At 36.1% G+C, this 13,240-nt stretch overlaps 1 protein-coding gene across 8 annotated transcripts in view; it reads left to right on the top strand.

The window, feature by feature from the left end:
* The window catches only part of PARG (poly(ADP-ribose) glycohydrolase), a 116,762-nt gene that overhangs the window by 17,833 nt on the left and 85,689 nt on the right, over positions 1–13,240 (top strand). For 7 of the 8 annotated variants that reach the window (XM_032608007.1, XM_032608013.1, XM_032608008.1 and 4 more), the window contains exon 7: positions 1,605–1,679. The exons of the other annotated variant lie outside the window; for it this stretch is intronic. In XM_032608007.1, coding sequence (XP_032463898.1) covers positions 1,605–1,679 — 75 coding nt within the window. The remainder of the gene's footprint in view (positions 1–1,604; positions 1,680–13,240) is intronic. 8 annotated transcript variants of the gene reach the window in all.

Below are 13,240 nucleotides of genomic sequence, written 5' to 3'. Positions count from 1 at the left end.
CTTCTTCTTTTTCCTTTTTTTTTAAACTATAGATCGGTTTACATTTTATATGAATGGAATCATGTATTATGTATGCTAGTGTGTCTGGCTTCTTGCACTTAGGTGAAGATCTTTGAGATTCATCCGTGTTGTTGAATGTATCAGTAGCTTTTTCCAGTATAAGCATTGTTTGTCCATTCACCCGTTGATAGACATTGCTATTTTTTTAATAAATTTATTTTTGGCTGCGTTGGGTCTTTGCTGCTGCGTGCGGGCTTTCTCTAGTTGCGGCGAGGGGGGGCTATTCTTTCTTGCGGTGCGTGGGCTTCTCATTGCGGTGGCTTCTCATGTTGCACAGCACAGGCTCTAGGTGCGCGGGCTTCAGTAGTTGTGGCACGTGGGCTCAGTAGTTGTGGCTCGCAGGCTCTAGAGTGCAGGCTCAGTAATTGTGGTGCATGGGCTTAGTTGCTCTGCGGCATGTGGGATCTTCCCAGACCAGGGCTTGAACCCGTGCCCCCTGCATTGGCAGGCGGATTCTCAACCACTGCACCACCAGGGAAGCCCCGGAACTTGGGTATCTTCTTATTCCAAGTAGATAAAAGACATTTTGTTGGCTCATTATTTAACCTAGCTGCTTGGTAATAATTTATGTGGCATGAAGTATTTTTCAGGAAGCTCTTTGGCAGAGTGTTAATTTTTAAAAACTTCATCAATTCTGAGGAAATTTGGAAGGTTTATAGTAATAATCTAACACAGTATCTTTCAGACTTAATATGCCTTCAGTAAAAAAATTTGGGGGTGTGTATTACAGTCATAAATGTTTTTTTATAAATTCTATGTATTTATTACTTTAGTAATTTAATATATATTATAAAAGATAATCAAAATAGAAATTTTAAAGGATGAGATAAAATATAATTGTAAATAATTGTTCTTTTTGCATAACTAATGGATTGTTGTATGCCTACCCCACTCTGGTAACTAGGAAGTACTGCCTGTTCAGACAGTTGAAAATTACACCAGCAGATGGCGCACTAGTCTAACTTTTTACAAAAATACGTAATTTACATGGACTAATGGGGAAAGATAACCATTTTTATGTAGCTTATAAAAATAGCTAATAGTAAAGGAGAAAAGACCATTTTAGGCTTTAAGCTAATGTTTCTCAGTCTTTTTTTCATTATTGCTCTCTTCCCCAGGGAGCCTTTTTAGATATTTTTTCCCAATTTACTCTCCTAATGAAATCTTAATGCTGATGTGCAGTGTATCTGTACATGTAGTGTGACTCTGTTGAAGACCAAAAGTCACTATAATATTTACTTTTTTTATCCCTAAGATCCAATTTTTGTCCACTTGAATTATATCGCCTCTGTTTAGAGAGCATGTTTTAGACTAATTATGTTTTTCCCCCTGTTACTTGAGCTTTCTAATCTCATTTTTCTTAAGTGAATAATAAATTAGTATGCGCTCTTTTTGTTCATAGTTACTGACGTGGAGTAGCTAATGGTAGGAGAAGCTTGCCCAACATTAAGAAATATACTGGAAATAGTTCATAAAGGAGACAGGCTGTTCATAGATAATTCACTTTACTATATCATGACATTTTGTTTATGCTTTTTCCATAGGATGCTATTCTGAAATACAATGTGGCATATTCTAAGAAATGGGACTTTACAGCTTTGGTTGATTTCTGGGATAAGGTAGAAGTATGCTTATTTCTTAAACTATGAAACTAATATGACAGCTCTAATGGAAAAGTTTGAGAAAAATATGCATAATTCTGTCACACTAACACCATTATCATCTTTTATTTTTGTGAGAAATATTTCCTGCTATTTTATATGCAGCTAATTTTGAACTTTGCTTTAGTCTCTCATGATATGCATTTTCTGTTGTATTGTTGTACCATTTTCAGTATTATAAAGTGGCTGCATAGTATTTCATGTCTAGATTTTGATAATTTAATGATTCCCATATTCTCAGACATCTAGGTTGCATAAGTTTTACTCCCTTCTCAATTATACTGTAGTAACATCTTTATATATGTATGTGAATAAATACATGTATATAGTTTCCCAAATTTAATATTGTTTCTTTAGGTGATTCCCAGAAGTTAGGTGACTAGGTCAAAAGGCACAAAACTTTTATGGCCCTGGATTTATGCTGTAAAATCATTTTTCCTCAGGGGACTGTAGCAGTTTAGTATGCTATCAACAATGGGTAAGAATACATTCACTTTGATAGTACTGTTAGAAGAATAGGTATCATCCATTTTGAAAAACTGGCAGTATACCTTTAAAAAAAACATTTTATTTTGATATAATGATAGATTCACAAGAAATTGTAAAGAAATGTACAGGGAAGGTCCCATGCACACTTCATCCTATCTTCCCAAATGTTGATTGCTTAAATAAGTATAATACAATATCAAAACTAGAAAACTGACACGAGACCTTATTTAGATTTTACCAGTTATACCTTTACTCATTTGTGTGTGTAGTTATGTAACTGTATCTTCATGTAACCACCACCACAGTCAAGATACAGAACTGTTCCATCACCACAGTGCTCACTGGTGCTGCCCATTATAGCCATACCAACTCCTTCCTAACTTCTGGCAACCACTAATCTGTTATCCCTGTGCATAATTTTGTTACTTCAGAAAGGTTATAGTTTGTAACCTTTTCACATTGCCTTTTGGTTCCTTTTTATTGCAGAGTAGTGTTCTGTGAGATTGATGTATCATAATTTAACTGTAAATGCATTTCAGGACATTTGAGTTGTTTCTAGTTTTTAACTGTTAGAACTAAAGCTGCTGTGAACTTTCATATACAGTTTTTTGCATAAACATAAGTTTTTATTTTTCTGGGGTACATCCCCAAGAGTACGATTGTTGAATTGTTTGATAAATGTATTTTTAGTCTTAGAAGAAACTGCCAGTATACTTTTGCTAGGTAAGTAAGCCTTCCCAAAGAGATACTTTCATATACAACCTGTTTAAAAGTTTTTTTATCATTTGATTTTTCTGCCCACAGTTTAATTATCCATGTTATATATGCTTCATTTACTAATACTAGAAACTGAAAGTAACTTTTGAAATGGAAACATTTTGAGTTGAAATATTTTCAATATTACACAACTTTAACTTACCTAATAGAGAATAATTATTGAACTTTAAACATGTCCTATGTTTTTTTTTAATTGTGGCCTTTCCCTCTCTGGTCTTTTTTTCAGATAAATAACTGTGAGATAAATAAGACAATAATTATTATTCCTATCGTAAATGAGCAGTTATGATTTAGAAATGAACTTTCTTGGCCAAAGTGACATAGCTTGTCCCTGGTAGGACAGTGTAACCCAATCAGTGTTCTTTCCACTATTGCCTGCGATCACAGTCTGATGTCCCTCTGCACACACCCTCCCCTCCTACTTGCTGCTCATTTTCTCTGTAATTAGAGACTGATATGCCCCCTTCCTCCACTTTTCTGTATTGAAGGTCTGTCTCCCAAGACTAACATCTTCCTGTCTACTCCCTCCAAAATGAGATGTCACCTTTCTTTGAATTTCCATGACAAATTTTAAAATTTATCTTGTGGCACTCCCTCTCTTTGCTTTGCTTTATTCTAGATGAAATGTTGACATCCACTGGTATGTCAAAAGTTTCTTGGGGCAGAGACTGTATCTTTCTTAGCTTTGTGTTTCGTGTAGCATCTATACAATGTCTTATTTATCGTGTGTGCTCTGTAAGTAGTTGCGGACTGGATTTCAACAGGAGATCAGGCAGTCATATTGGTTTTCATGGTTACCAAGGTCATGAGAATATTATCTAGAAGTAACGGTTTGAGTTAATAAAAACTGATGTTTCTGATTCCTTCTCCCACTCCCTGCCCACACACACAACACATCTAAATTAGACTCTTCCTTCTCTGAGCATTTTTAGCTAGTGATGTTCCAGTGTTCTTGTTACTTCATTTCCTGTGACATTACTGAAGATCAGTCTGTCCTCTAGGATTGCTGGTGGTAATCCAGAAGAAAGTGGTTGTTTAATTACGTGGTCAGGAATCAAACATTAAGATTATTGTGAACCCTTATTTTTGAGTTACAAATAAGGAAGAACCTGAAAATGTGAAAATGAAATTGACAGTGTTATGAATAACACCACCACTCCCTTTTTTCCAGTAGTGTTTTGATTATTTCACAAAGTATCCGTGAGGCAGCATGATATAAGCAGTGGCTCTCAGATTTATTGTGTATCTGAATCCTGGAGGGCTTATTAAAAAGGTAGCTGCCTACCATTCTCTCCAAGTTTTCTGATTCAGTGGGTCTGGGATGAGACCTGAGAGTTTGCATTTCTAATAGTTTCCTAGGTGGTGCTGCTATTGCTTCAGGGACCGTGCCTTGAGAACTGCTGGTGGATAAAAGAGCATAGAATTAGAAATGACTATTTTGTTTCTTAGTCTCAAAGCTTTGTAACTTTGGCTAAGCCACATGACCTCAGCATTAGTTTCCTCATTTGTGAAATTGACAAAATAACCACTTTATGCATCTTGATGACATGTTTTAAAGATCTATCTAATTAATATATCTGAAATCACTTTTAAAATTCTGGAATGATAATCAAATATGTTGTTACTTTCTTACCTCTGTAAACAGTTTGTTTTGCCTCTTTTCAAAAAAAGTTTTTGTCATTAACATATCTGAATTGTAGATATGTTGTAAAAGTATAAGAAGTAAGACAATAAAAATTACTTGTACTTTGGCTACCCCCAAACAATCACCTGAAACAACAATCTGTTTCAGGGCTTTGTATTCTCTTCTGGTTAATTTGTCTATTACTGCAATAGTGCCACAATGTCTTAATGGCTATGGCTTCATAATAATTCTTGATATCTGGTAAAACGAGCCTCTCCTCATCAGTCTTCTTTCTCACAAGTATACTGGCTATTCTTTATTCTTTCACGTAAATTTTAGAATCAGCCTGTTGGGGTCCATAAAAATCCTGTTGGACTCTTGAGTAGAATTGCATTAAATATGCAGATAAATTGGAAAAGATTTTACATCTACATAATACTATATATTCCTCTCCATAAGGATGGTATGGGTCTTCATTTATTTAGGGTTTTCTTAGATCAGATAAGACCTTGTATTCCAATATTTCTTTTGCTTGCTGTCATGAAAGCCCTCATCATCTATTTCTCCATAGTATAACATGAGCTATGCCCCATAATTATACATTTCTGTATATTGTCTTAATTCAATGTCTGCTCAATTGCTCAATTACTCTTAGGTTCCCTGGCGTTTACCCCATTTGTGTTTGGTTGCTGGCAGAGCCAAGGTGCACCCACTATCTTGGCCCTTGCCATATGCTTTAGGGAAAGAGGTGAGATTTGAGCATAAAAGCACTTTGTCCCTTGCCTGATAGGAGCTGTTGGGAAGTTCTTTAGCTTTTCTGAGCCTCAGTTTTCTTCCCATAAAATGGGATTAACAAAAGCTACCTTGGAATATGATGTTCCGGTAATTAGTGGCTTCTTGTGGTTCTTTCTCTCAAGACTCCAAACAGGAGGGAACAGGAGCAACCCAGACAGGCCTTGTTCCATCTGTCCATCAGCAGTCGCCGTAGGGCAAGAGCTGGAGGGAAGGTGTATTAGTCAGGGAAACAGCACCAATGGGAGAGAGATACATCTATATATCTATATGTATATATCTATATATCTATCATATAATATATATATATATATATATGTGAGGGAGAGAGAGAGGAAGATTTTAAGGAGTTGGTTCACACAGTTATGGGGGCTGGCAAGTCTAGCATCTGCAGGGTGGGCTGGCAGACTGGAGACCCAGGGATGAGCTGATGCTGCAGATGATGTCCAGAGGCAGCCTGCTGGCAGAATTCTCTCTTGCTGAGGTAGGTCAGCCTTTCATTCTGTCCAGGCCTTCAACTGATTGGATGAGGCCCATCCACCTTATGGAGGGCGGTCTGCCTTACTAAGAGTCCGTTGATTTAAATGTAAATCTCATCCAAAAACATCCTCACAGAAACACCCAGGATAATGTCTCATCAAATATCTGGCCACTGTGGCCCAGCCAGGTTGAAACAAAATGAACCATCACACAGGGGCTTTGGAAATCTCTTTCTTGTAGCACTTCTCCCTCTTCTTCTGTAATTACATTGTTTGAACATACGTAAACATCAGGAAGATTTGCAATGTGCCTCCACGTCCATTCCACAGAGATAGGATTCTAGAGTGGTTAGGAGCACAGATAGGGGTCCACATGGCCTGGGTTTGGATCCTGGGTGGGTAACCTGAGGCATCCTCTCAGTGCATCAGTTTCCCCATTGGGAAATGGGGGTAAATAGTACATTTCCCTCACAGAGTTGTAGTGAGGGTTAAATGATGTAATGTATGCAAAGCATAGATCAGTGCCTGACACCTGGCCATTTTTATCACTCACCTTCTAGAGTTAATACATTTAAACATCATGATACGATATGTTTCTGCCAAAAATTTTAATGAAAAATACTATATATAGTTAAAACCTCCTTTGTTTCTCTCTGCAAGTTCTTTTCCCTTTCTCCTTCATTGAAGGCAGCATTGTCCTAAGTGTGGCATCTGATTTGGCAGTTATTTTTTTTTCTACATTTTAACTACATATCTATTAACAAGAGATAGCAGTGTTTTCTGCATTTCAAATGATGGAATATGGTATCATAGTGTACATAATATTCTGTAACTTGCTTTATTTTTACTCAGCAGTATGTTGTTGGGATCTAACGATTCTGAATATATACAGAAGTGTCTCATTTTAATGCTGATTAGATTCCTTGTATGAATAGCTTACCTTCCTGTGCCAGTACTGCTGGATGTTGGGGAGTTTCTAATGTTTTGCTGTCATAAGCAGTGCTGTGATGGACACAGCCTATGGCTGTCTTTGTGCCCTTGTGATAGGCTGCAGGATAGGGCAGGCATGTTGGAGGTTCCCCGGGTATCGACAAAGAACTCTCCAAGATAGTTAGTTGTACTTTATTTTTCACACCCTGGCCAATGCTTGGTTGATATTGTCAGGCTTTAAAATCTTTGCCTGTCAGATGGCTTTTTTTTTTTAATTAAAAAAAATTTTTTTAACGTCTTTATTGGAGTAAAATTGCTTTACAATGGTGTGTTAGTTTCTGCTTTATAACAAAGTGAATCAGCTATACATATATACATATATCCCCATATCTCCTCCCTCTTGCGTCTCCCTCCCACCCTCCCTATCCCATCCCTCTAGGTGGTCACAAAGCACCCAGCTGATCTCCCTGTGCTATGCAGCTGCTTCCCACTAGCTATCCATTTTACATTTGGTAGTATATATATATTGACCACTCTCTCACTTTGTCCCTGTTTACCCTTCCCCCTCCCCATGTCCTCAAGTCCATTCTCTATGTCTGGTGGTGTCTTGCGAAGCACAGAAGTTTTTAATTTTGATGAAGCCTAAATTAATTTTTTCTGTTTTTGGTGTCATATCTAAGAAGCTAATCCAAGGTTGCAAACATTTACTCCTGTGTTTTCTTCTAAGAATTTTATGGTTTTAGCTCTTACTTTTAGGTTCATGACTTATTTTGAATTGATTTTTGTATATGGTGTGAATTAGGGGTCAAGTTTTATTTTTTTGCTTGTGAATAGCCATTTTGTGTTAATTTTCACATACGATGTGAGATAGAGGTCTGATTTCATTATTTTCATGTGGATGGATATCTGGTTGTCCCAGCACCATTTGTGGAAAAGACTTCTATCCCTATTGAATTGTCTTGGCACCCTGCAAAAACCAATTGACCATACATGTGAGGGTTTATTTCTGGCCTCTCAATTCTATTCCACTGCTCTATATGTCTGTCTTTATGCCACTTCCACACAATCTTGACTACTGTAGCTTTGTAATAAGTTTTAAATTGGAAAATATGAGTCCTCCAGCTTTGTTCTTTTTCTAATTTGTTTTGGCAGTTTTGGATCTTTTGTGCTTTCATGTGAATTTTAGGGTCAGCTTATTTCTGAAAAAAGTTAGCTGTGAAGGGTAATTTCTATAATCATATTAATAGAATCATACTAATTCTGCATCTTGAGTCAGGACCAGTCAATTTCAGGGTTACCTTATTGAGCTTTTGAACCATATGATGTTTAAAGGTAGGCATAAAATAATGGAAGCCTTATGGCTATGTCAGAATATCTTTGTATCTAGATGTCTTTCACTCTTAAAGAGATGTAATTTTTGATGCAATGAAAAGTTGACCAAACTGATAAAATCTTTGTCACTTAAGTTATAGTATATAGATGGTCTATTTGCGTTTTGTAATTTTCGTGCCTTAAACTAGTTACAGTTGTTAATTTGGGTAGGTACATTTGATACCTTGTGATGGCAGTAAAACATGCCTTTGGTTAAAATACCCGTCACCTTGCTGTGAGGTAAAGTAGTCGATTTTTCCTCTCTTCTTAATCACTCTACTCAGACAGGACCTTGTTTCCCTTTTATCTGGTGACCTTGCCCAGAAACATTCCTGTAAGAGTAATATATAGCAAGTTTTAGTGTGTTTAGTGTAGATCATAAATATGAGGTGATTACCAAGGTGCTGATGATAGTTTTACAGTTCTCTAGAGAGAGGAGTCATTGCATTTTTGACCTTCTGATTTTTATTTACTTTGTAAACATACGGGAGGGTTGGGGGAGTCCTCACAATTGTACCAAATATTCATTTCTTATTGTTTTCTTCAAGTTTTTGTCTCTCTCTCTCTCTATTTTTTATAGTTATATCTAGATATAAAAGTATATTTAAAATATTTTATGATATATTATAAAGCTGTGTTACATAGCTTTATCATTGTTAGTCTTAATGGTTGCATAATATTCCATCAAATGATACGTCATTTGCTTAGCCATTCCAGTGTTAGAGATTTAAGGAAGTCTCTTTGTGTAAAGCATGTCTAGAGATTTAAGAGTGTTTGTCCCTGTGACTGTCTGTTGTTTGTGCATTGTCAATGTACTTAACAGTAGACCTTGGATATTTAATACAGTTGTGTGATTTTCTGTCCTTCAAACCTCCAAAGGTATTAATATAGAACTTTACCATGTCACAGCCCACAGGGATAACTTTGCCCAGGATTACAGGAGTTATTGAGAAGTAAGTATTAGATACATATGTGGTGGGATTGGAGGAGTAAAAACAGATCTTTAGTGCAAGGGAAGCAGTTGTTTGGCTAGGTTTTAAATTATAAGTGAATTCTATTTGCTTTGCATTGTCTGTGTCCACATTTTGGAGTAAGAATGCTTCTTTTAAAAGGGCTCTTAAATGTTGCTTATTTAACAGTATTTGGGAATTCTTTACTTAAATGTCACACCCAGCTCTGAGTAACTTGTTTTGCTAAAGAAAAAAATGAAGTTTAAATTTAACATCATATCAATTTTAATATTTTACAGTTAAGTTGATTTTGGGGCTGTTAACATTTATCTCCTTAAAACCTTGCTTTGGCTGGTTCTGTGAGTAATAGGTTTTGTAACCCATACTACTTTAGAACAGGAGGTGTTAATATCAACATTTAGTGTGGTTCCATGTTACAGTCATTACCTAAATGCTAGTATTGAGAGCAAGAAGTAAGAGACCCAGAATCCTGGTAATCCTTTGAGCATCCTTATTTAGGATAAAAGCAAGGAGTACTGCCTAAGCTTTTTAAAAAATTTTTTCAGAGACCAGCAAAGATCACAGAAATCAACCTGTTATTTTGTAATTCATAGTTAAATATTTAGGTGCTACTGAGTTGAAATGGCCGTTATTTAGTGTTTTTTGCATCTTGAATGCTAATATTAGTTTTCCTCCCTGCCAGCTGTTGGAAGTGCTAGGAACAAATAATCTGTGTTTTATGGCCCTCCTGGGTGGTGTTCCACAAAATTAAATTCAAACACTTCTATAATTCGTATTCTAACTGAATCGATATACTTACTGCTGACATTTTTCACAGGAAAGTTTAACAGAATGTCCTATATATTAAGAAAGTTTCTCTATTAATACATTTTAGACATATTTTAAATACTTCCCTCTTACAAGAACTGTGGCACTATTTCTTTTCATTCTCAGTGAATTAACTTGTGAAATTTACATAGCACATTATGGCCATAGTGATGGAAGAGGGGTGTAGGGATGGCGTATGTTAAGAGCGGTTACTTCTGTTTCTGTGATCCTGGCTTCTATTTCTGGACTTGGATGCTAGTTAAAAAATGGATGTTTGCCTTATAATTATTCATTAGGCCATCCATATATATTTTGTGTACTTTTTGAACATATATTTCACAATAAATGTAATTGTCAATTCAAAATAAAGAACTTTAAATTCTAAAATTGGTTTGTATAGTGAACTTTTTCAGTAAATGGAATAGTTGTTGAAAGGAAGCCTAAGGTTTTTGGTGACTATTTCATCTTCCTTTCCATGTTTAGTTTTATGTCTGGAATAGAAAAGATAGGAATGAGTAGGTCTCTTATTTCCTCACTTATGTTAGTTAGTTTATGCATAAAGGCTTCCATAAATACCAAAATCAGGTATTTTGTTGTTGTTTTATTTTTACATCTGTGATTGCTAAAAGTGGAGAGTGAGAGATAGGAATACAGGAATGGGAGGTCATTTAAAATAAAAAAATGGAAAAGTTTAAACTTTAAAGTGCAAAGGTTTTATTGTTGTGGTTAGGCTAGAAATATATTCCTCTTTGGAAGCCACTATTTTTTTTTTAATAAATACAGCATGAAGTTTTTACCTCAGGTCATACGTACACAGTAAATTCTTTATGGCAACTCGGTAATTGTGCATGTCTTGCCTTTGCTGTAGTTATTAAAATATTGAGTATGTATTGTCCTGTCTGCTCGTGTCCTATGACTTGTCAGAGAAAGGTTGTGTAAAGCCTCTTTTCCTGTAAATGAGGATGTGTAAATCTATCAATAATGAACTTGCATTCTTGCTTATGTACTACTTAATTTTAAAAGGTAAATAGGTGTCGTATTGAGTTTTGAAGGATGTGCACTAAGTGGAGCAAACTATTATGCCTAAGTCATCTTTTCCTTCCGAGTTCTTTTTGTGTAGTTTTACATTTAACAAACAGGTATATCAGAATTCGTTGTCCCAAAAATTGAGACGTGTGCTGTTATAGCCATGTTTAACTAAAATGACATTTTTGAACTCATGTGACCATGAGAAACCTTAAAAATTATCATTATTGACAGAACAACAATAGAAACTCAGGGAAAACAAATATAAGCTTGTATTAAAATGGATTACTGAGAAAGTTATCTCACATATATAAAGTGATGGCTAGATGGAATTGTTTTGACTTATATCTTTATTATGGGATAAAAAGTTAAAATATAATATATTGAAATTATTAGGCAAAAATCATAGTGTAAGTCACCTGTCATTAAGTAGCATAAAATGCAATAGTTGTATGTTTATGCATCACTTGGGCGTCGTATGTGCATTCATAGGTAAGTGGTGTCTTTCAGACTTCCTGGCTTTCCGGTGCGTGCCATAGTATTATGGGCAGCTTATCTAATAATAACTATATCGAATGTACTTAGTACTTTTTTGTATGTTAAAATATTTTTTAAATTTATTTTATTTTCTTTTTGGCTGCACTAGGTCTTCGTTGCTGTATCTGGGCTTTTCTCTAGTTGAGGCAAGCGGGGGCTACTCTTTGCTGCAGTGCACTGGCTTCTCACTGCAGTAGCTTCTCTTGTTGTGGAGCACAGGCTCTAGGTGTGCAGACTCTAGGTGCTCTTAACCACAGTGGTTAAGAATCTGCCTGCCAATGTAGGGGACACGGGTTCGGTCCCTGGTCCGGGAAGATCCCACATGCCTCGGAGCAACTAAGCCTGTGCGCCACAACTACTGAGCCTGCGCTCTAGAGCAGGCAAGCCACAACTACTGAGCCACGTGCCACAGCTACTGAAGTCCTCGTGCACCACAGAAGAAGAAACCCGCATACCACAATGAAGAGTAGCTCCTGCTTGCAGCAACTAGAGAAAGCCCATGTGCAGTAACGAAGACCCAACACAGCCAATAAATATGTATACACACATATATATAAGAAAAAAATTTTAGAACAAAAATATTAGAGGATTTTTTTCTTTTTTCTCTCTCCATTCCCTTACCCCTACCCCCACCCCACCCCCCATCACCACAATCTCTATAAATGTTTCATGGAACATTAGTGTTTTTTAGACTAGTTTTGGAAAAGCTGAGGTAAGGCAACATGTTGTTAACCACTGTTTCAAATCAGAACAAATGTCATTAACCAATAACCAGTAAAAATTGTGGGCTTTCACAATAGCCTTTTTTTTTTTTTAATAGTGCAGAAGTTAAGTTTCTGAATGTATATAAACACATTACTCCCTAGCTTCCAGTTCCAAGTGGAATTCTTCATAACGAATCTATTTCTGGACCTTTCTTCAAAACTTAAACGATTTAAAGTATCCTTGTTAGTTTTGTCATAAAGAGCCTGTAGCAAATTCCTAATCAAATGAAAGCAGCCTTGAATGTTTCACAAGACTACAGCTAATGTCTTTATTCCTCTAGCTTTCGAACCTCTGATTTGGAGTTCAGTGGAAATTTAACCTTTTTGGACTTCTTCCCTTAGTGACTCACAGTCTCTAGAATCAATAAGGTCTGCATTGCTTTTACAGCTTGACTTGATTTAATTCATGAGAACTGCAGGAGCCAAAAGAAAGCTAATCAGAGTCAGCAAAATATTAAATTTTATATTTGTGTGAAATATGTGGACTTCCTCCTTGGTTTGGTTAATGTATCCTTTGGGTTGGAGCATATGTTGAGGGTCTCATTCATGATTTATTTTAAATAGTGCACCTCTCATAGAATTAATTGCTCCAATTGGAACTAGGCACCTTGCTTTATAAACTTGCTGAGGTATAATGGATAATTAGTCTCAGTTGAGCCCTCTATGCACTAGATCATTGATGAAATTAGAGTTGTTATTATGTGTTTGTGAAACACTGTGTTGTATTTATGTGTGTGGAGGACAAGGAGGATGGAAATTATAGACATCCAAAAGTGAAAATTTATTTAGTAGAATTCCTCCTGTATTCTAATAATGAAATTAATCTAGTACATTAATGTCCTGTAACTCCAACCCTACCTACTCTGTTCAAATAGCTATGGAAGCCGTTACTTTTAAATGTTGCTGTGTCACTGATTTCATTATCTAGAAATCTACTCTGTTGGAGGGGTGA

Source organism: Phocoena sinus, chromosome 16 (assembly GCF_008692025.1).
Source record: "Phocoena sinus isolate mPhoSin1 chromosome 16, mPhoSin1.pri, whole genome shotgun sequence".
Taxonomy (NCBI): Eukaryota; Metazoa; Chordata; class Mammalia; order Artiodactyla; family Phocoenidae; genus Phocoena; species Phocoena sinus.
This window is presented reverse-complemented; position numbering and strand designations above follow the sequence as displayed.